A 21,522-nucleotide genomic window follows, 5' to 3' on the forward strand; every position below is an offset into this window, starting at 1 on the left:
GCGTCAGCCCCTTCGCGCTTGCGACGCCCGGCTTCTCGGTGCCCCGCCCCATCTCTCGGTTCCCGCGTTCTTTAGAATCCGCCACCTTCCGGGTCTCGACCTCCGTCAGACCCCGCCACCTTGCAAGCTTCGCCCTTTTTCTCTGGCAAGGCCCCCTGTCCCCCCAGCCCCCTCGGACGGCCCCGTCTCCTACCTCCGGGGATCCGCCGACAGCCGCGCTCGTTAGGCTTCTGGACACCACCTGCGGTGGGACCGCGGGAGAAGGAATCAGGGGGCTCCCCGCACCCACGACCGCCCCCGCCCCCGCCGCCCGCCGCCCGCCGCCCGCCGTCCTGACCTCGTTATACTCCGAGAAATCCAGCACGGCGCGCACCGGAGCGGAGGAGGCGACGGAGGCGAGAATGAGGTGAGGGAACTGAGGGAGGACAGCGGTCAGCCTGCGGGCCGAGGGACCGGGACCCCGCACCTCCCGCGCCCGCGTCACTCCCGCGTACTGTGGTCTTAGGCAGGACCCGACCCTCTACTCGTGCACTCTGGTGAAGACAGCTCTGGGGGACAGGAGGTGCGGGGGGAGCGAATGGGGCCTGGGTACACCTGCCGTCTGAGACGGGGCCCCTCCCCCAGCCCGCCCCGAGGGTCCCGGGGACCTTCAGCCTGGCCCAGGCAGCCAGGGAGCCGGCGTACGAGCCTCCGAAGCAGATCCAGGGGCTGGCAGTAGAGACGTTGAAGAGGCGGGCGAGTGCCCGGCGGGCAGAGGCCACGTCCGCCAGCCTGGGGGCAGAGGGGAGGCTCTGTGGGCCCTCCTCGCTGGGAGTCCCCGCGCATTCCCTCCCTGCGCGGGCGGGGACCCGAGACGTGGCCGGGGGAACCTGGCCGGACGCCGGGGCTCTTCTCGCGGGATCCGTGTGACGGCGCCCTGCGCACATTTCACCAAGTGCTCCTCTGCGCCAGAGGCGACCCCTCCGGAAAGCCTCCGCCCTCCTTCCTCGGCTACGTGGGGGAGGAATATCTCTAAGGCATTTCAAGCGGGAGCCTGACAAATACAGGGAAGGGTTGGGGCAGAGAAGGAGAGCTACTCAGGAAGAGGAGGGGTGCCAGGCTGGAACCGTTAGAGGCCCCCAGAGGAAGGACAGACACAGTTACAAAGAAAGACGTTGGGACGCATCTAACATCGTCTTTTCTATCCCAGGTGTTTTCTGTCTTCCCGGACTTTCTGAAACGGTGAGTGCCATCCTCCTGCTGCTGGAAACCCGTATAGCTTGTGACAAAATGGAAAGAATCACAAACCCAGAGGCAAAGAGATAGAGGTGGAGACGGAGGGAAGGAGGCAAGAGGGAGGCAGAGAGACGCCAGGTGGAAGGAGAGGGACAGGTCCGTCCTGCTCGGAACAGTGCAGAACGGAGGAGCAGGTGAAGGACCCTGGGGACTGGGAGGGGCTGCTAACAGGAGCAGGGGTCCCAGAGGGGGCTGAGGGAGGGAGGATGTGGGGGAGACCCACTCCCTGCAGAAGGAAGCACTGAAAGGCTCCAGGCAGCCCTGTGCTCGAAGTCTGGAGAACAGCACGGACCTCTGTGTAGCTGGAGCCCAGGGAGTGTGGGAAAGTGGAGGTCAAAGGGCTCGCTGCTGACCCAGAGCCCACTGCGAAGATGCTGTTTCCTCTAAGTGAGATGAGAGGCATGTGAGAGACGTGAGCGAGGGAGAGGGAGCGCTGGGGTGCGCTCTGCCCGTCCCCTCTGTACAATATACTGACGGCCCCGGAGCAGAAACCGAAGACCAGAGGGGTGTCTGTGTCACCCAGGGACCAGACTCGGGTGGTCTGGACCAGCAGGCTGCAGTGCGACAGGAAGAGGTGCAAATATGGCCTGAGAGGAGGGGTGGGGGGACGGAGAACCAAGATCAAGGGAGAAAGCATAAGACACCAAAAAAGAGAAGAAAACATGAACCAGAGCCCCAGGGGTCCACTTTGGGCAGTGGGACAGAGGAGAAGCAAAGCGCTGCAGGGAGGCTGAGATACGGACCCTCAGTCCCACAGCCCCAGACACTTCCCGGCCTCACTCACGCGTGGCGACTGGACAGGAAGCGGAGCTGGGCCACGTCCAGGCCCCCAGCAGGTATACTCAGGCCATAAAACCTGTGCTCCAGGCCTATCACCAGGGCTCCCCAGGCTGGGGCCAGGGCTGCAGGGTGCCCTGTGAAGAGTATATGGGGGTGGGATGCAAGCTGCCCCCCTCACAGCACCATAAGGTGCAGCTCCCCTCCCTGCCCCACCCGCTTCCCAGCCCTGTCTTCCCCACCCTTGCTTCTTACCTCTCATCACTGAGCCAGACCTGAGGCTGCCCTCGCCCCCCAGATGCAGGAACACGGGTCCACGCTGGCTGGCCCAATGCTGGTCATTCACCCAGTACCGCTAACAGGTGGGATGGGTAAGAAGAAATAGGATTGAGAGTCTTGACCTCTTCTTTCTTCCCAGTTCATTGGAGTCTCTTTCCCTTATGGGTCTTTCTTTATATATTTGGTAGGATGTGAAGTAGCCTTGTTTATTTTATGTGTTCCTTTCTCTCCTGCTTGTCTCTTCAGCTAGAACGTAAGATCTGTAAGAGCCGCTGGTTTGCCCGCTTTTCACTCTCTGTCCCCGGGTCCAAGGGTAGGCTTTAGCAATGGGAGGCTCTTGCTGCATATTGAAATGATGGCTGAGTGCAGATGGGTTTGCAAGTGGGGCCTAGGTGAGCTGACCTTTGTAGACTGTGCGGAGAGTAGGTGTGAACACTGGTAAATTTGGGCATTCATTCATTAGATCTCTTCAAGTTTCTGTTGTGAGTCTGGTCTGGTTCCATTCTGGTCCAGACTTCCACTACGTAATGAGACCTACATGTTGGGGGTGGATTTGATGTTGAGTCTGAGGGATGGGGAGAAGTGGGCGGAAGGACACCGCCTGAGGGACACAGAACGTGGAGGCTGAGGACAGAGAGGGGAGCCCAGGGGACCGAGGGTACAGCTAAGGGCCAGAGGGGCGCTGGCAGTAGGCAGAGAAAGAGCCTGTGGGGCCTAGCGATGCGGGGACTGGGGGTGGAGCTAGGGAAGGAAGGCCATGGGCTCCCCTTCTCCTGGCCTCACCTGCAGGAAGGATCGCTGGTCGGAGGTGTTGAAGGGGTCCAGTGGCTGCTCCAGCCACCCTTGTTTCGGGAGGGCCCCAGCACCTGGGCCTAAAGTCAGGCTCAGGCCCTGGCTTTCCTGAAACCGCTGAATGTGCTCCCCCAGGCGCCTCAGGAGGGAGGCTGTGGGACACAGGGGGAAGGAGTCAGGCCAGGCGCCCTTCGGAGCCCCTGCCTGACCCTCAGCGTCTTCCTACCTGGAGCTGAGGGCCCCCCGAGGGAAAGCAGGAGCAGAGGGCCCAGCCACAGGGCAGGCCTGCCAGCCATCCCGGCTTCTGCGCAAGTCTCTACGTGCTCTGTCCGCCCCACGCACGGAGGCCCTTCATCAGGTTCCTAGGACTGGGCCTCAAACTTATAGCCTTTCAGCAGGAGCTTGGGTTTCGGGTGCCTCTCCCGGGACAGGCCAAGCGTCTGTGGGAAGCACCGCAGCGGGGCAGAGACGCCGAAGTCTGTCCAGAGAGGCCTGCTGACGCGGCGCCTGACTATCCAGTTTCTCTCTCGCTCGTTGCCCTTGATGTCCCATCCGTCTGTTCCCCAGCGCCCCCTTTCTAGGCCTTAGTCTGTGCTCTGCCCTTCAGACTACACCCCGGGACCTGACCCTGCCTGCCTCTCTCTGCGTTCCTCGGCCCCTCTCTTCTCTTTTGCCTTCTCTACTTGAGCATTTGTCTGTCTGTGTCTGACTCTGGCCCTGCTTCCCAGTCTCCCCCTCTTTCCGCTGCTTATCACAGCCCCCCAACGCTGTGACCCCCAGTCTCACCACTCTTTAAAAAAAGTCTCCTTTGGGGAAGGAGAAGGATTCTCCTTAGTTTCAAAGAAGCACAAGAATGTCAACAAACTTTTTACTTTTTAAGTAAAAAGAGGGTCTGGCCGGGGGCTGTTAGCTCAGGTGGGTAGGAGGTGATGCTAACAGCGCTGGCAGTTGTGGGCTCGACCCCCAGACGGCCCAAGAAAGGCCTTAGTTCTTGTGTTAAAAAGAAGATTAAGTTTGCTGCGGTCACCTCAGGCCTTGGAAATAACTTCTCCAACATGAAAGTGAGATTAAATGTTGACTGATTTCTTAGTCCTCAACAGTGACACCTGCCTTCTCTGTCCCCCTCTCCAAGTGGAGGCAGGGAGAAGGAACAACTTGCGAATCAGTGGCTTACAGGCTTTGGATAGAAATCTTAGTAAAGAAAACGAGGTACCAGAGTAGGGGTGGGACTGGAGGGACACAGGATCCGCTGGCCGCTGGCCCCCCGGGCGCCCGGTGTCCTTGTCCCGTTGCCAGAGCCCAGCCGCCATCTCCTCGTGGCTCTTCCTGGCTTCGCGAGCCTGCTCCGCTCCTCGTCTTCCCGCTGCCTCTCAGCACCGTTGAAGTTGGCATTTCGTATTGTTTAAAAAATCAGATCGGACACAATGTGTACCTTCCTTTCCTTTTCTTTTTAAAAAGTTATCGGTTTGCTCCCACCAGATTTTCTTTCTACGAAGACAGGTTTTTGTTTTGTTTTTGTTTTTTTTCTGGATCTCTAAGACCAACAACTGTTTGGAACCTAAGATAGGCATTCAGTGAGTATTTGTGGACTGCGTGTGTGTCTGAAGCCTTTCCGTCAGAGTGTGTTTTCAAATGTTGGCATTTGGTTTGCTGAATCTGGTTATACACCTGTATAAAGGACTAACGGCTGCCCGGGTCTCTATTTGTGACGAGACAATATAGTTGTAAAGGCCGTGTTATTGTACAGGACATGCAAGAATATCAGAAACGAGAAATGAATTAAAAAATATAACCCCAGCAAACAATGAAAGGTAGATGTTTCAGATTTGACAAAGGGGCATTTTTAAAGGATGATGAAAACCATCACTCAGTACTTGAAATATGGAGCCGAAGCTCACTTAGGGAGAGAGCCACGCTGGGCGGGCACTGGCCCTTTGAGAGAGCCGAGGGGTGATGTGTTTTGGGGGAGGGGGCTCATGGAAGGGGCGACTTTGGGGGGCTGAGTGGGTTGACACAATCTGTGGAAGTGTGATTTTGGGGAGAGACTGCAGTTGTTTGGTTGGCCCTCAAGGGCCTGTTTCTTGAGATGAACGCATTTCTGACCGGCTGACATTCAGAAGGCAGGGGTGGACTGTGATTCATGGCCTTGAAAACAATTATCACTGATAGATTGAATTGATTTAAAATCGGTTCTGGTGGCTATTGGTATGGCTGCAGAATAATGGGTCTTTTGTAAGTTTGTGAGGAGTTTATGTTCTCAGCATTTTACTTCCACCTAAAGGCAACATCTCTCCCTTCCTCCCTTCCTTCTTCCCTCCCTCCCTTTCCTATCTACTTATTTATTTTAATATTCGAGTAGTGTATAATAAAACCGATTTTATCCCTGAGCCTCTCAATCGATCTTAGACACCTTTAACTGTTAGTTCAGTGATGAGATGAGTAGTGGAGATGGAGTTAAGGACACGACGAGGGGTGGGTGATGAGGCTTAGAAATGGTGTAACTGGCCGGGATGGGTCATGATCATGGTGTGGGTGATGGTGAAGTTAGGGTAAGAAACTGGAATATATGGAGCACATAACTGGGTAATAAAAAAGGTGATTTTTATTTTGGTCTTTTTGCATCAAATCAACCAGAAATAATTAACTACTGTGATGGGTTTATTGCATGAATAACCCCAATGCTTCTCCCTTCCCTTTGTTCATGTTGTTTTTCATGTGACCTTGTTCTGCCTTCCCACTGTCTCTTGGCTGCGCACTGTGACTTTCAGAGGCCAATGGATATTAGCAAAGTTGACAAAGAAGATTCTGGAATGTGCCCTGTGCTCTTTCTGCTTGCTTGTTTTGGTAGCTGTTTTAACTTTTTGTTAGTTTGCTTTTTAAGTAGTCTTTATTTTTTAGAGCAGTTTTAGGTCCATAGCAAAATTGAGTGGGCAGTTCTCCTATACCCCTTCCCCACCACACACACAACCTCCCCTACTATCAATATCCTGACTCAGAAGTTACGTTCGTTACAACTGATGGACCTACACTGACGTGTCATTATCGCCCAAAGTCTATAGTTTGCATTTGGGTTCATTCTATAGGTTTTGCCAATATATGATATATGTTTACCATTATAGTATAATACAGAAAGTTTCACTGCCCTAAAAATCCTCTGTGCTCTGCCTGTTTGTCCGTCTATCCCTCCTAATCCCTGACAACCTCTGATCTTTTTACCTTTGCCTTTTCCAGATACCATATAGTTGAATGATACAGCATGTAGCCTTTTCAGATTGGCTTCTTTCACTTTGTAATATGCCTTTAAGGTTCCTCCATGTCTCTTGGCTCCATAGCTCATTTCTTTTTAGTGCTGTTTAATATTCCATTGTGTGGACATACCATAGTTTACTTATCTACTTGCCTACTAGGACATCTTCATTGCTTCCAAGGTTTGGCAATTACGAATAGCGTTGCTATCAAACATCTGTGTGCAGGTTTTTGTGTGGACATAAGTTTTCAACTGGTTTGGAATAAACATCAAGGAATGCAATTGCTGGATTGTAAGGTTGGTGAGAGTATGTTTAGTTTTGCACAAAACTGCCAAACTGTCTTCCAAAGTCGTGGTTGTACCGTTTTGCATTCCCACCAGCAACGTATGAGAGTTCCTGTTGCTCCTCGTCCTCCCCAACGTTTGGCGTTATCAGTGTTTTGGATTCTGGCCATTCTAATAGTGTGTGGTAGTATCTCATTGTTGTTTTAACCTGCATTTCCATAATGACATGTCATGTTGACCATCTTTTCATATGTTTGTTTGCCATCTGTATTTCTTTTTTTGTAAGATGTTTGTTCAGATCTCTTGCCCATTTTTAAATTGGGTTGTTCATATTCTTGTTGAGTTTCAAGAGTTCTTTGTATATTTTGGATAACAGTCCTCTATCAGTTATGTCTTTTGCAAATATTTTCTCCCACTTTGCAGTTTCTCTTCTCATCCTCTTGACAGTGTCTTGCAGAGCAGAAATTTTTAATTTTAATAAAATCTAGCTTATTGATGGCTTCTTTCAATGGCCCATGCCTTTGGTGCTGTACCTAAAAAGTCATCACCAGAACCAGAGATCGTCTATATTTTCTCCTATGTGATCTTCTAGGACTTTTAGTTTTGTGTTTTACATTTAGGTCTATGATTTGTTTATTTTTTTCACATTGAACATGCAATTGTTCCAGCACTATTTGTTGAAAGGACCGTGTTTTATCCATTGTATTGCTTTTGCTCCTTTGTCAAAGATCAACACATTAAATTTGTGTGGGTCTGTTTCTGGGCTCCCTATTCTGTTCCACTGGTTTATTTATCTATTTTTTTGCCAATACCACAATGTTTTGATTATCGTGGCTTTATAATAAGTCTTGAAGTCTCGAAGTCAGTGTCAGTCCTCCAACTTTATTCTTCTCTTTCAATATTGTGTTGACAATTCTGGGTCTTTTGCTTCTCTATATAAACTTTATTCTCTTTTAAAAGATTTTATTTATTTATTTGAGAGAGAGGGCACAAGCAGGTAGACTGACAGTCAGAGGGAGAAGCAGACTCCCTGCTGAGCAGGGAGCCTGATGTGGGGCTCAATCCCAGGAGCCTAGGATCATGACCTGAGCAGAAGGAAGATGCCCAAATGACTGAGCCACCCAGGCACCTCCTCCACATAAACTTCAGAATCCGCTTGTTAATATTCACAAAATAATTTGCTGGGGTTTTGATTGGGATTGTGTTGAATCTATAGATCAAGCTGGGAAGAACTGACATCTTGTCCATGGTGAGTCTTTCTATCCATGAACATGGAATATCTATTTTGTTCTTCTTTGATTTCTTTCATCAAAATTTTATAGTTTTCCTCACATACAGATGTTATACAAATTTTGTTAGATTTGTACCTAAGTATTTCATCTTAGGGGTGCAAATGTAAATCACATTGTGTTTTTAATTTCAGATTCCAATTTTTCATTGCTGGTAAGTAGGAAAGTGATTGACTTTTGTATTTTAACCTTGTATTGTACAACCTTGCTATAATTGCTTATTAGTTCCAGAAGGGATTTGTTTAGTATTTTTTCCTGGTTGCTTTTGCTCTGAGCCATTGTCTTGAGAACTTGCCTGGGTTTAGCATGCTAGGGAATATGAGGTGTATGGAGATTGGCTGATTGTCTGTTGTTCACCAGTCATGTGAGTCAGCCAGCTGGGAGATAAACAGTCTGGTCCCTCCTAACCTATATTAGTTAACTGCAGACTAGCAAGCTAAATAGATTGTCATTGTTTAAAGCTACTGAATTTAGATAGTTTGTTAAGCAGTAAATTTGAGGCAAGAGACAACTGATGTGTACATTAAAATAGCATTCATTTTACTCCAGCAGAATTAGCCTCCTTGCTATTCCTTTAATGCACAAGGTAAATTCCACATCAGGGTCCCTGTGGGCACGATAGCTTCTGTCTGGAATGACTACCTGGACAGCCCCATGGCTCATTTATTTTCCTCCTTCAGATTTTTGCTCAAATGTCACCAATAATCCATTTAGAATTTGAAAATAAAAATTCACCCCTAATGTCCTTCTCTCAATTTTTCTCCTGAGCATTTATTGTCACATCGTATAGCATTTTATATGTAACTTTGCTTTAGAAAAATTTCTGTAGTCCTGACACTAGAAATCCAACAGGTTTCTATTTTGCTCATAGGTGTTACCCCAGTGACTAGTGCAGTGTCTGACACATAGCATGCTGTCAGTAAATATTTACTGAATGAAAGAGTGATTAAGTTCTTCATTTAAAGAAAAGGGGACACATGCTTGAAGAGAGGGTGGGGGGAGTGGAGCAAACATCACCTTAGGTCTGGCGCTTCAGAGATGCTGGAGGACCGCTTGGTGTTAGCTCCTTCCAGCTCCTTTCCCTCATTTCAACATCTAGAAGCTAGGTGGAGTGGAGTTACCCAAATAGAATTTTAGGGATAAGGTCACCTATGCTCTAGCTGGAAGGGTCTCTTAATTTAACAAGACCTGTACAGGGTCTAGATTAATCATCTTGATGCCATTCAAGGACAATATTCATTGACCTATATGCTAGCAATTAGGGATTAATGTGATTCAGTAAATATTTCAATGTCATTTTCTCTTTGAATCTCTTCTGTCTCTTCTGTCCACTGTCTCATTATTTTTGCTTTTTCCAGTTCCAATTTCCCCCCTAAAAAAATCCATGTGACTTCCCCTATCTAAATACTTGAGTCACTTTGGGGGCAACGATTTTTAGTGAGGATCAGGTTATAGGTCTCCCCCCAGGTCACTTGCCAGCCCGTGGATTGGCTGCCTTGGAGAGCTCTGGCCTGGGCATACATGGCTGGAAGTTCAGTGTCAGCATTATGTGTTAGAAAACATGGCCTCACAGAAGTGATTGCAGGCTGATGATGGAGCCGTGTCTATTAAATGAGACTGAAGACATGGCAAGCTGGGGAATTGCCAAGTCTGGTAGTGATAGTGGTACTTAAATTTTAGCATAGTTTCAGAACCAGTCTTCATGGATCTTTGTCCTGAAAAGGGAAAGTAACAGAGAAGAGAAACATGGAGTCAAAATCTATTTGTGTCATGTTGCTATCGTAGAGCTTTGGAAAATTCTTCAGTATCTTTAGGAAAAGGAATTTTCACTCCTGTCAGTGAATTACTAATGACGTAAAGAGAGTTTTATCTGCATCGACTAGAGCAATCTCCTGACTACTGGATTATTCTCACAAATGTTCAAATATCCTATTTGACTCCTATCTTAAAAAGGCTTCTCTTGCCCCAAGATTTTCCTCTAGCTACTGCCCTATTTGTCAGATGGCTTTTTATAAAATCTGTACAGAATGATACAGACATACTGTTTGCACTTTCTCTCCTCCCCTTCTTCTTCAGACCCACTGCATCTGGGGTTTTGGCGCCACTACCTCGTGGAAGCTTCTTGCCAAGATCACCAATGACCTCTAAGTGTCTAAAAGTAATAATCACTTCTAAGTCCTTCACTTCTCAGGGGCCATAGGCACCTCATCCTTCTTAAAATATTTTCTTTATTTGACTTTCAAGACACTGCTGTCCTGGCTGTCTTTCTACCTCCCTGGCAGCTTCTTCCCAATATCCTTTGTTTCCCCTCTTCTGACCCACCCTCTTATATAATGGAATGTCTCAGGGTTTGGTCCTCGGACCTCTTCTTGATAAACACTCATTTCTTGGTGATTTCATCTGTTCTCATGGCTTAAATAATGACTACAACTCAAGCTCGTATCTATAGTCTAGACCACTCTGTTGAACTCTGGGCTGTATATTCAACTGGTTCCTTAGCATGACCCTGAGTGCTGTATACCAGGCATCTAGACGTTAGCATGTCTAAAACAGAACTCCCACTTTCCCCCCCAGTAATGCTGTTCCATCCAGTCTTCCTCATTTCAGTCAACGGCAACTCCATCCTTCCTGAAGAAAACCCTCAAAGTCGTTACTGATTCCACTTTTTTCACTCTTCACATCCATTTTCTCAGGAATTTCTTTTGCTCTGTCTTTAAAATATATCTAGACTCTAACTACTTTTCACCAACTCAGCTGCCACCGTCCTGTCCACGCCACAGTTCTCTCTGATACGCAGCACGACGAAAGGGACTTCACAGATCTTGCTTCCATTCTTTTCTCCACACAACGTACTCTCCACAGATCTGCCAGAGGGGTCCTTCTAAAAAACTGAAGACCTGTGGAGCCAGTTCACTGCCTGAAATCCAGCGTCTTCCTGTTTGATCAGAGTGAAGGCTGAAGTCCTGAACAGTGCACCGAGAAGGCTGTACTGACCTGTCGGCTCCTTTCCGCCACCGTCGGCCTCCTCCCGGAGCTACTCTCTGCTGGGCTCCCTCGGCTGCAGTGGGCTTCTTGACCCTCCTGGCATACACCAGCCGTGCTCCCAGTTTAGGGCTGTTCCCTGTCGTTTCTGCCCCGAGAGGATGCCGACCAGGCCTTTGCTGAAGCCTCGGCCGCCCAGCGCAGAGCCCTCCCCGGCCCCAGCGGGAGGGTGCGACGCGGTCAGTTGTTGATGGGGAGAGGAAGCAAGTCTCAGCTCTGCTCTTGTTATACAATGTAATTCTTGTGACTTAAAGTTTTGGGCTGCAAAGGGAGCACGAACATTTGAGACTTGGTAGAAAAGTAGGTAAATTTAGGTAGAAAATTTCTGGAACAAAATGTAGAATTTATGGGAAAAAGACAAGCATCTTGTTTCCGCCCGGTTTCGAACCGGGGACCTTTCGCGTGTTAGGCGAACGTGATAACCACTACACTACGGAAACCCATGGCCTCAGGGACTTTTCATTTTCAAATTAGTTAAAATTAACCTTAAATTTATCCTTCCCTTGAGGCTGTATTCTTGGTGGAGGCACTCTTTTCCCCTCCACACTTTGTGATTCTTAGAATCCACAGTGTCTGAGCTGGACAGTTCATAGCCAGGCCAGTGTTTCCCCCAGAGCCCCCGTTACTTTGCAGACACGGAGGGGGTGGGGGGTTGCAGGCAGACTCCTGAGAAATGTCAAACGTTCTTCTCCCTGCCAAGGGGACAAAAGGCCTCATGGGCTCCTTTCTTTTTGAAGCTGAAAGATCTGGAGAATTGAAATCTCATCAGACAGGACACCCACTTGAGTGTTTTTTCCTCCTGCTGGCAGTCCGTCAGGATCTTGGTCGTGGTGAGATTCATTCAGACACCTGCTTTTAACACCCCTAAATAACACACTTTCTTGAGGTTTGAAAACGGAAGACAGGGTCGGTGCTCGTGCAAAGAGGTATGGCAAGAAACAAATCACCTGGAGGGGTTTCGGAAAATTTAAAGAACAAGGAAGAAAAAAATTAATTCATGGGCTAATCACCAGCAAGGAGTCCCAGAGGAAGGATAGTGGTGGCTGGGTCAGCCTGTGTCCGAATTTCGGAAGAGTCATCAGAAGTAGCAAGCAGCTTGCAGATGAAGTTCTGATTATGTCCTAAATGACATTTATTCCTTTAGCTTAACCTCATTAGATGGAAATGGTCAGTGGTGAAATGAGAAATGGGGAAATCTGACATAAAAAATTCTTCTCTAGCCTGTAGTATTTTGATCCCAATATATCACCACCCACTATCTTAGGAACCCTTTGGGTTCCATTGTGATGAAAAATCATAGTCAGTCAGAGATGGACCTGATTAAAATTATGGAAAATTAAGCACAGCATTTGCTTTCTCTATACCCCAAACTACGCTAGAAAGGGCATTAGGGGTGTGTGAAGGCAAACATGCGTAAGGACAAAAGGTGAAAAATGGAGAGCAACAGCAGGATTTTGAAAACCAGGGAGCAGAATGATTACTGTAATGAAGGAAAAAAGTTTATTAGGCATCTTTTTAAAAACCTGTCTTTTTAAGGTTCACGAGTGCTGTTACATGAACATCTAGTCTGTTACATCTCATAGTTTCATAACGCTCGTTATCATGCATTTACCACAACTAGCCGTCCACTAGCCGTCGTCTATTCCCTGTTACCAATGACGGAGTCAAGGTGGAGTCTGATTCTGAAGGACCAAAAATAATGCTGCAGTTAACATCCACATATGACTCGATCTGTGCCTCGGAGATTTTGGGGCGGGTGATGAGGAGTGGGGACCATATACACCCAGGAGCAGAATATCTGGATCGTTGGATCTGGTTCATCTTGAGTTAACATTATTAGACTGGCATCCACGTAAACCTCCATCAGCAGGACGCGTGGATTCCGATAGCCTCACACCCGCAGTAATGGACACATCCAGGCTTCCGATTCTGCAAACTCACTGTGGAAAGAGGAATATTGTATTTTGCGAGCTTGTACATAACTAATGATAGAAAATGTTTTAAATCTTTGTTAACCTTTTCAGATGCTTCTTTATCTTGGCTTTGATCAGCATCCTGTTCCTTTTCTTTACCCATTTTATGCTGAATTTTCTGCTGATTTTGCTGATTTTCATGGCCTCTTACTGCATAACCTGGACGAAGCTGTCATTGTTCAGTGTTTCAGATATCTTCCACTTTACTCACACATGTCCATTGACTTTTCCATTGTGGCCTTTACTGGACATACTTTTGATTTGGATGAAGTAATTGTACCAACTGTTTGTGCGTTTAGAATTTTTGTTTAAGTCCTATCTGACCTCCGGGTCACAAAGACGTCTCTCTACATACATTTCTATTAATTTTTACCTCTTAGATTTAGGTATTTACACTCTCTAGTTAAGTATATTTTAGAAACGTGATAGATGATTCTACTCTGTGTTAAGAATCACAATAATAGAGGCAACAAAATAAAAAATAAACAAGTAGGACTGCATCAAATTAAAATCTTTTTTTTTTTAAGATTTTATTTATTAATTTGACAGAGAGAAACAGTCAGTGAGAGAGGGAACACAAGCAGGGGGAGTGGGAGAGGAAGAAGCAGGCTCCCAGCGCAGGAGCCTGATGTGGGGCTCGATCCCATAACACCAGGATCACGCCCCGAGCCGAAGGCAGACGCTTAACGACTGAGCCACCCAGGCGCCCCCAAATTACAGTCTTCTGCACAGCAAAGGCAAACGTCAACTAACCTACGGAATGCAAGAAAATACTTGCAGACCACATATCTGATACGGGGTGAATATCCAAAAAAATTATAAAAGAACTCATACAACTAATAACAAAGAAACGAAGTGGGCAGACGATCTGAAGAGACATGTCTCTGAAGACGACACCCTGATGGCAACAGACACATGTAACGATGCCCAGCATCGCTCATCGTCAGGGAAATGCGAATCAAAACCACCGTAAGCTATCACCTCACGCCTGCCAGAATGGTTATTATGAAAAAGATAAGAACTAATAAGTGTTGGCAGGATTGTGGAGAAAAAGGAACCTGTCGGGGATTCTAGAAGCCCTCACAAACTTTCCGTACAACCCCCCAGATGCACATCTGGAACCCGCTTTAATGAGTTCTTAAACTCGGTCCCTTGACGGAAGTGTCTGAGTGTCTTACTGACTTAGTAGATTACGTGCACCTGACTCAGTGCCTAGCACATAGTAGGTACTCAGGAAAGAGAGTTCATTAGTGGAGTGTTAGAACTCTTGGTTAGGAGACTTCCTTATTAAAAGCAGCATCACGTGTTAAACTCCAAACTCCGTATGTGTGCAGTAGGGTTTCCTAAACTTCCTCCAAGGGTGGTTTGTCTCAATATTAACTGTTCTCTGGTTCCAGACCCCAAACCCTCACCTGGACAGTCAGAGTCAATGGGTTTGGATTGGGGCTTAGATTCAGCAGGCAAACCTGATCAGTAATGAGCAGTGTAGACAGCACCGTTGTAGAGTTATGAGACATAGTTCACGCGCCTGCATTCTCGCCACCTCTTACTCCCTTTCCTTTTTGGTTTTCTTTCCAAATCCACTAAAAGAAGGGTCTTCTCTTGAGCATAAGTGGTGACAGAGTGAGTTAACTCTGACAACGTGAGTATTCTGGCAGCATCATGCGCCTTTTCTTTCATAATGTTTCTCATTTTAATGCGAGTCCGCGAGATCCGGGATGTTTGTCTTGCCCTAACACCCACTATAATGTATGGTACAAATTAGTGATTAGAATAGCTGTTGAAAATAAACATTTTTGTTAGTTTTTTTTTTTTTTTCCTCAAGAAGCATTATAAGGACTTGTTTCCTCCCCACACATTAAAGCCTGGTCCCAGATTTCCCAGGTATATTCATAACCTTCTAGGGACTAGGAATTCTAATGAATTCTAATTTAGTAATTTTGACAAGAGAGCTTATCTGTGCCACCGGGATGGCCGAGTGGTTAAGGCGTTGGACTTAAGATCCAATGGGCGTGTGCCCGCGTGGGTTCGAACCCCACTCCCGGTAGGTGTGCTTTATGTGAGATTAGAATTCCCTTGTTAAGAGCTGGGACTTGGTCCAGCACTGCAGCCGGACCTAAGCTTTTATTAGCCAAAACTTGACAAACTATCACTGGTGCATTCAGGTAATCTACATATAATGTCGTCACATATTGCTTTTAAAATCCACTGTCTTAAGTTATTTCTAGGTGTTCCTTTCCTTTATCTTTCTTCCTGTCTTTGAAATTTATGAGCATTTTACATGGTTTAATTTTATCTTCACTATTATCTTATTGTATTTCATGTCTTTTAAAACGATCTGGACTGGTTTCCCTCGGGTTTTCTATACACACTGACAATCAGTCCAGGTCTCCTTTCAGTTCACATCATGCGGCTGCCTGTGTCCGCGAGCAGCTTGCCATAGCAGACCAGCCCTCTCTGTTCCGTGTTACCGTTGTCATATGTTTGTTTTCGTGTCTGCTGTACAGCCCGTCACTACGTCTGCTTTATGCAGTTGGTCCTGTGGAGAGTGATGGCAGTTGGGGCAACTGTGCTTTCTGTGCGCCTGCATTGTAGCCACTGCTGTGGATGGCCAGTCCTCCGTATGTCTCGTGCCTCCTGTTCCTTCTTCCTGAATTCCTTCACACGTTCCCTGTGGTGCGAGTCTGCCAGATTTTGTTTGTCTGGACATATCTTCCTATCTTCTTCATTTCTGAAAATATTCTCTGCTTGGTAGGGAATTAAGGGTTAACAGTTTTGGGGGTTTTAAAAATTATTATGGTTTTTGATCTCTCATCACTTGGAAGTGTCATTCCCTTGTCTTGCGATGTACGTAATTTCTGGTGAGAAGTCTGCTGTAACTTTTCTCCTTTTCAGCTATATATAATATGTATTTTGTTCTTTGCCTTCAGTAGTCTCTCTCTTTTATTTGTTTTCAGCAGTTTGAATAGGAGGTAAATAGGGTTTCCCCCCTGTATAAAATGCTGAGGGTTCTCTGGTCTTGGAGCTGTGGTGTGATTTCATTGTTTTGGGAAAATATTCAGTCATTATCTCTTCAGATATTTTTTCTGTTCTTGTCTCTTTCTTTGCCTCTGGGATTTCAGTTATAAACATAACTGAATATTCTTTCATATGACCACTTGACATTAAGCAGCAACTCTTCAATGATCTTTTTTTTTCCCCCAATCTTTTTTTCCCTTGGTGTTTCAGGTTGGGGAGATCCTATTGACGCTCCTTCAATTTCCCCTCAGATCTGTGGAGCCTACTGGTGAGCCATTAGAGGCATTCTGTAACTCTGTTACCCCGTGTATGGGGTTTTTTTGTTCAATTTAGCATATCCACTTGACTTTCGGTTTCCAACAATCTACTGAGGGTTCTCATCTGCTGATGGATGTGGTCCAGCTTTTCCACTACAGCCTCCAACGTAACACTCATGGGTATTTGAAATTCCCTTTCTGACAGTTCCGTTCTGTGGGACATCTCTGAATCTCACTTTGTTGATTGCTTTTTCTCTCGACAGTGCACAGTTTCTTCTCGCGTTTATGAGTGTCTCATAGATTTCATTAGCTCCAGACGTAGCGCTAGGATGGTAGCCGTGAGGCAAGTCGTATTTAGGCTGGAGACGGTGTGTCCCTTTTACCAGGCCGTTGATGTGTGAGGTTGATCCATTTCGGCAGTGCTCGAGATACGTTTGTGTTTTATCGTTGCTATGATCTCCTTCCCTGGCTTTAAATTCCTTGGGCATATCTGGGTTTAGGGTGAGGTTGAATTTGTTGGGGTGCCACTTCAGTGGTTTCGTGCTGCTCTCAGCGTTAGGCCTTCTCTGCGTGAGTTTCAGAGAGGGTTTCTCTCCTCGGATGTCTTGCCTTCCCCCAGGGCTACCCTTCTGTTTCTCGGTAGCTAGTGCCTGCTAGTCTAGGGGGCTGTGCAAGAGGCTTTCTGTCACAGGTCAGCCCCAGACTTGTGACACTCTGTGACCCTGGATCCCTGAGGTCTCACTTTCTTAGTCAGCCTACTCCCCCCGCCCCGGGAGATGGCATTCTCTAGTATTCTGGGCTCAATGTGGTTTTCTGACACTCCCCCAAGGGAGAGATTTTTATTCTCTTATACTTTTTCAGTTTCTAACAGTATTTGCCACTTCCCCCTCAGTGTTTAGGACTTCTTTATTTGGGGGCTGACGCTCCCCTCTGTCAGGCCTGGACTGCTGGAGGCTTTCTCCTCTCTCTTCCCTTGTCCCAGCCTTTCTTGTAGGTGCTCAGTGAAGCGTGTGCAACCCCCCTCCAATATACCCCTGCTGGCCCACATCTGGACTTTAGCAATTCATTAGAAAATGATGGCTTTTAGCTGGATTTTTCTTACCCTCTTGCATGGAGGCCCCATCTTCACCCCACAGCTTTTGGGTGACCAGTGTTCATGTCCCATTTCTACTTGGAAGCACTGTTTTCCTTAGATTTCAAACTATTCGGTTGCTCTGAGACCTCGGCTCTCTCATGGGTTCACAGAAGATTAAGATCACTCTTTCCAGCTTTCGTCCTGCGAGCTGGGAGCTGGGGTCCTGTAGCACTGTCATCTGGACATCAGTGATGTCATACTATTCATCGTCTATGATATTATTTTATTGCTCTTCTGGGTATCTCGCATGATGAGAACTCACAGCAAGTGAGAGATAGATCTGCTTGTAATGATGGCATATTGAAGGTGGGCATTTGATGTCTCTCTCCCCAAAAATCCACTAAAAAAAGAAAGAAAGAAAGAAAGAAAGGGGTGTTTTGAAGGCATACACACACAAAGACAATAATGGGAAAGTAAAGAACTAGCACCAAAATTCTGAAAACCAAATGGCAGAAGGACTAGCAAGATACACAGGATGGTTTGTTCTAAGCCGGAATTGGGAAAAGCTAAATAAAAATATAACTTCTTGTGGAAACCAACCCCCTAAATTAAAAAAAAAAAATTGTTGGCTACAGGTATTTCTACACAGACAGTGAAAGTAAGGCAAAGAATAAAATTTATTTGAATGTCACTTTTAAGGAATTTTGAGCTGTAGAACCTTTCCCTCAGCTTCAAGATATGGGGGGGTTACCCCTCCAAACTGGCAGAGTATCTGGAGGATGATTTCATGAAGTGAATAAGACAGAAGCCCACCCGTCTGGAAGACACTAACACATCTGAAAGGTGTATGCCACTGCAAACCATTCTACCTTATCTTGGCTCGCGTTCATAGTCAGGACTATAATATCCTGCGGTAGACTGGAAGATTCGTTTCCGAAAATCTGCCCATCCCACGTATGGATGCCGACAGGAAAGATTTTACCAACCAAATGGCCCAGCCATGTCAACCAAAAGTGAAATTCCCCTTTAAGAGCTCTACCCAAATGCCCTGAGCTGGTCTGGCAGGAATTGGAGGTGGGAGTGGGGGTTGGGCAATGCGCCTTGATACTGCCAGCCTTACACTTGGCCTTCTGGGACACCACCCTCACTGCTGGTCAAAGTGGGGGTCTAAGCTCTCCGCTGGGCCTTTTCAGATGGTGATGAGTAGGGCTTTGGGATGCTGTTTTCTGTGGTGTGTTGTTGGAGTAGAGTGTTACTGTCTGAACATTGTCTGGGTTGCTAGGCTGCTCTTTTCCTGGTCTTGGGTCTAGAGAGAGATGACTTTCCTGTAGTTTCCTGGGTGATAGGAGTGTCTTTCGTTCTACTGAGGTGACTGCGGTGGGTTCCTCGTGGCTCCTGGATGAAGGTCACCAGAAAGACCAAGCCATGACTAGAAACTTGGAATGCTCTGCCCTGCCCCCAGTTCTCTCAAGAAGGAAGAAGAAAGAAGAGTTAACGATCAGTCACCACATGATGAGGTCTCCATAAAAATCCCAGAAGTATGGGATTCAGAGAGCTTCCAGGTTGTGAACTCACCTCACCGGGAGGTCCAAACCCAAAGTAGTGGGAGGGTGATGTGCTCCAGCTCCCGAGGGACCGTCCCTCCTGGGCTCGAGAGGCTCTCCAACCATACCCGAGGCATGTCTCCATGTGCTGTTCATCCTCTTCTGTTATCAGAGCTGGTAATGAACTGCTAGGTGTATGGAAGTGTTCCCCTGAGTTCTGTGACCCGTTCTAGCAGAAAATGGAATCCAAGGGGGAGGAGCTCCTGGGAACCTCCAGTTTGTTGCCAAGTTGGACACAGTTGTGGGTCATTGGGGCGGACTAGCTGCCGTGGGCGTCCGAAGTGAGTGTGGTCTCGTGAGACTGAACCCGTAACCTGTGGGATCTGACACGATCTGCAGATAGAGAGTCTCCGAATTGAGTTAAATCCAAGACATCAGCGGGTGTTGAAGAATTGCTTGGTGGGAGGAAAGACCCCACACATCTGGTGACCCCAAGTGTAAAGGGTTCTGTGTAAGGAGTAAAGGAAACATACAGGAGGAAAAAAACAACTTTTTTTTTTTTCCACACACTTCTCAGCCTCAAATTCATCCTTTTAGACAGCTTTTTGAAAAAGGATCTGGGCCTTAAAATTTTTTCCTTGTACCTGTGGGCACTGAAATTCTGACAGTAGAGGGGAAGGACAGTGTGGGAGGAAGGGGTTTACTTTCTGGGTCCAGGAGCTCCTACCCCCCTGGGCTCTAGTGTCTGGTCTGTTGTACTGACTTCCAAAAACGTGGAGAAAGGAAACTGGATATTCCCTGATCCATTTACAAACAGTTGCTGGACATCACGTACAGTGACTCTTCCAGAATGCAAAAAGAATTAAGAGCAGTTGTGCGGATCATATAAAATAAAAAACAGGGTTTCCAGTATCTGCTGGAGCTCTTATTACAAGCTCTCAGATGATAACGTCAGAGGTCAAAGACACGACATCCAATTATTGCAAAGCAAACCACTGATAATCTCATTGCACAGGAGAGGGGCATTGTCATCAGATGAGAATTCTGAATTTTTTGGTGTCCAAGTAACAGTTTATGGTGCTTCGGTCATGAGCTGTGAGGAGTGAGTTTTTTCATGCAAATCTTTACGCATTCCATGCAGTTGCTCTGTCTCTTCTTTGAAAATTTCTATTACAGCCACCTTCTGAAAGTGAAGACATCTATAAAGTCAACATCAGGCTTTTAGTCTTCCCTGCCATATAACAATTGAGTAACTCAGGTCTCATCAAGAATAAAGCCTTCAAACTGTCTTCAACCAAACTAGGACTAACTGTTTTAAATGACAAAGCCTGCAGACAGAGCGTCACCAAATTGCAATCCAGGATCTTCTGTTTACTAAGCAGGTGCTTTCACCAGAAGACTCACAGAACCCTCTTGCATAGGGGGAAAAAAAAAAAGCAGGTAAAGAAATATAGTTTGAAAATTTTTCATTTTCACACACTAGGAATTGCTGTTGGAGAAGAATACATGCATTTTTTGGAGTAAAAAACCGATTCTGCGGAACGTGACAGCTCCACGGAGTCTGCCCTGGAGAACCACATCCTGGCAAACTGATGGCACTTGACTGATGTTACCACATGAATAAGCACAAGATCTGAGACTTAAAAGTATTGAATAAGTAATTTCAGTTTTTCAAGTAGCCATATTTAAAAAGTATAAATAAACAAGTGTAATTAATTATAATGCTTTTATCCCAAGTATTATAACCCAACATGGAATCAATTTAAAAAAAACTGTGAATAAGAAATTGCACAGTTTTTGGGGGAATTAAGTTTTAAAAACGTGTTAATGGCTATTGTTCTAGACAGTGCGGCTTTAGAACATTCTGGGGGAAAACGAAAAAATGCTCTTCACAAAATAATCTCTGTTGACATGTTTTTATGGGGAAGAGAATTTTCCAACCTGCAGATTTAAAAAAAAAAAAAGCCAACGTTTTCTCCTTGAGGTTTTGTTTGTTTGACGGGGAGGTGGACATGGACTTCTTTCTAAAACAAGCCACCAAAAAGGGGGGAAAAAGTATTCGATGAAATTTACACGTTTTAACAGAAATCTTGAAAACAAAAGTCTCGAGAGTAGAAACGGTCGGTTACCTTAAAATTAATTACCCTGGAAAAACTGACTTACGTGGCTCGAGGCTCGCGGCCTAAGGCACAGTACGGACGCCGTTTCTGCGGGTCTACCGTGGAAGCTGCGTGGAAGCTGCGTGACCGTCAGCTGCAAGAGCCGGAGGGTCGGGCGGTGCAGCGGGGTCCGCGGGGCCCTGGCCCAGCACCCCCGCCCCAGTTCACCGCTGCACCCAGGAACCCGCGCGGAGCTCTGGGGGTCGGGCCCAGAAAACTGCCTTTCACCCCCCAGTGGTTCTCCTGCGCGCCGAAATCTGAGCGCATTTCCTGCGGGAAAGTCCGGATCCTCTGGACCGTTCTTCGTCCTTCCCCACCTCTAAGTCGCTTCCAGCCCAACAGACCGTGCGCCCAGCTAGCCCCGACGCGCGGCCGGCTCCCCTGCGTCCTCGTCAACGCCCGTGTCCAGCGCCAGCCCCTTCTCGTGAGATGAAGACGTGTGCACCCGCACGGGAAGGTCTCTTCTGCTCGTCTGTGCCCCCCCCCCGCTTCGGCTCCGTTTGCGTCCCA

At 47.0% G+C, this 21,522-nt stretch overlaps 1 protein-coding gene and 2 non-coding genes across 3 annotated transcripts in view; 1 reads left to right on the forward strand and 2 right to left on the reverse strand.

Annotated features, from left to right (window-relative positions):
• Window positions 1-3,419, reverse strand: part of PRSS16 (serine protease 16) — a 9,841-nt gene extending 6,422 nt beyond the window's left edge. Inside the window, exons 1-7 of the mRNA XM_040644632.1 lie at window positions 3,350-3,419; window positions 3,115-3,275; window positions 2,308-2,407; window positions 2,060-2,189; window positions 648-771; window positions 338-415; window positions 194-241 (exon numbers count right to left, since the gene is read on the reverse strand). Coding sequence (XP_040500566.1) covers window positions 194-241; window positions 338-415; window positions 648-771; window positions 2,060-2,189; window positions 2,308-2,407; window positions 3,115-3,275; window positions 3,350-3,419 — 711 coding nt within the window. The remainder of the gene's footprint in view (window positions 1-193; window positions 242-337; window positions 416-647; window positions 772-2,059; window positions 2,190-2,307; window positions 2,408-3,114; window positions 3,276-3,349) is intronic.
• A 7,934-nt stretch (window positions 3,420-11,353) lies between these two features.
• Window positions 11,354-11,426, reverse strand: TRNAV-AAC. The gene has a single exon. It is a non-coding gene; the product is annotated as a tRNA-Val (tRNA).
• Window positions 11,427-14,923: 3,497 nt separating this feature from the next.
• TRNAL-UAA lies at window positions 14,924-15,006 on the forward strand. The gene has a single exon. It is a non-coding gene; the product is annotated as a tRNA-Leu (tRNA).
• The last annotated feature ends 6,516 nt before the right edge of the window (window positions 15,007-21,522 follow it).

The sequence above is a fragment of the Ursus maritimus genome, unplaced genomic scaffold, assembly GCF_017311325.1.
Source record: "Ursus maritimus isolate PB19 unplaced genomic scaffold, ASM1731132v1 scaffold_30, whole genome shotgun sequence".
NCBI lineage: Eukaryota > Metazoa > Chordata > Mammalia > Carnivora > Ursidae > Ursus > Ursus maritimus.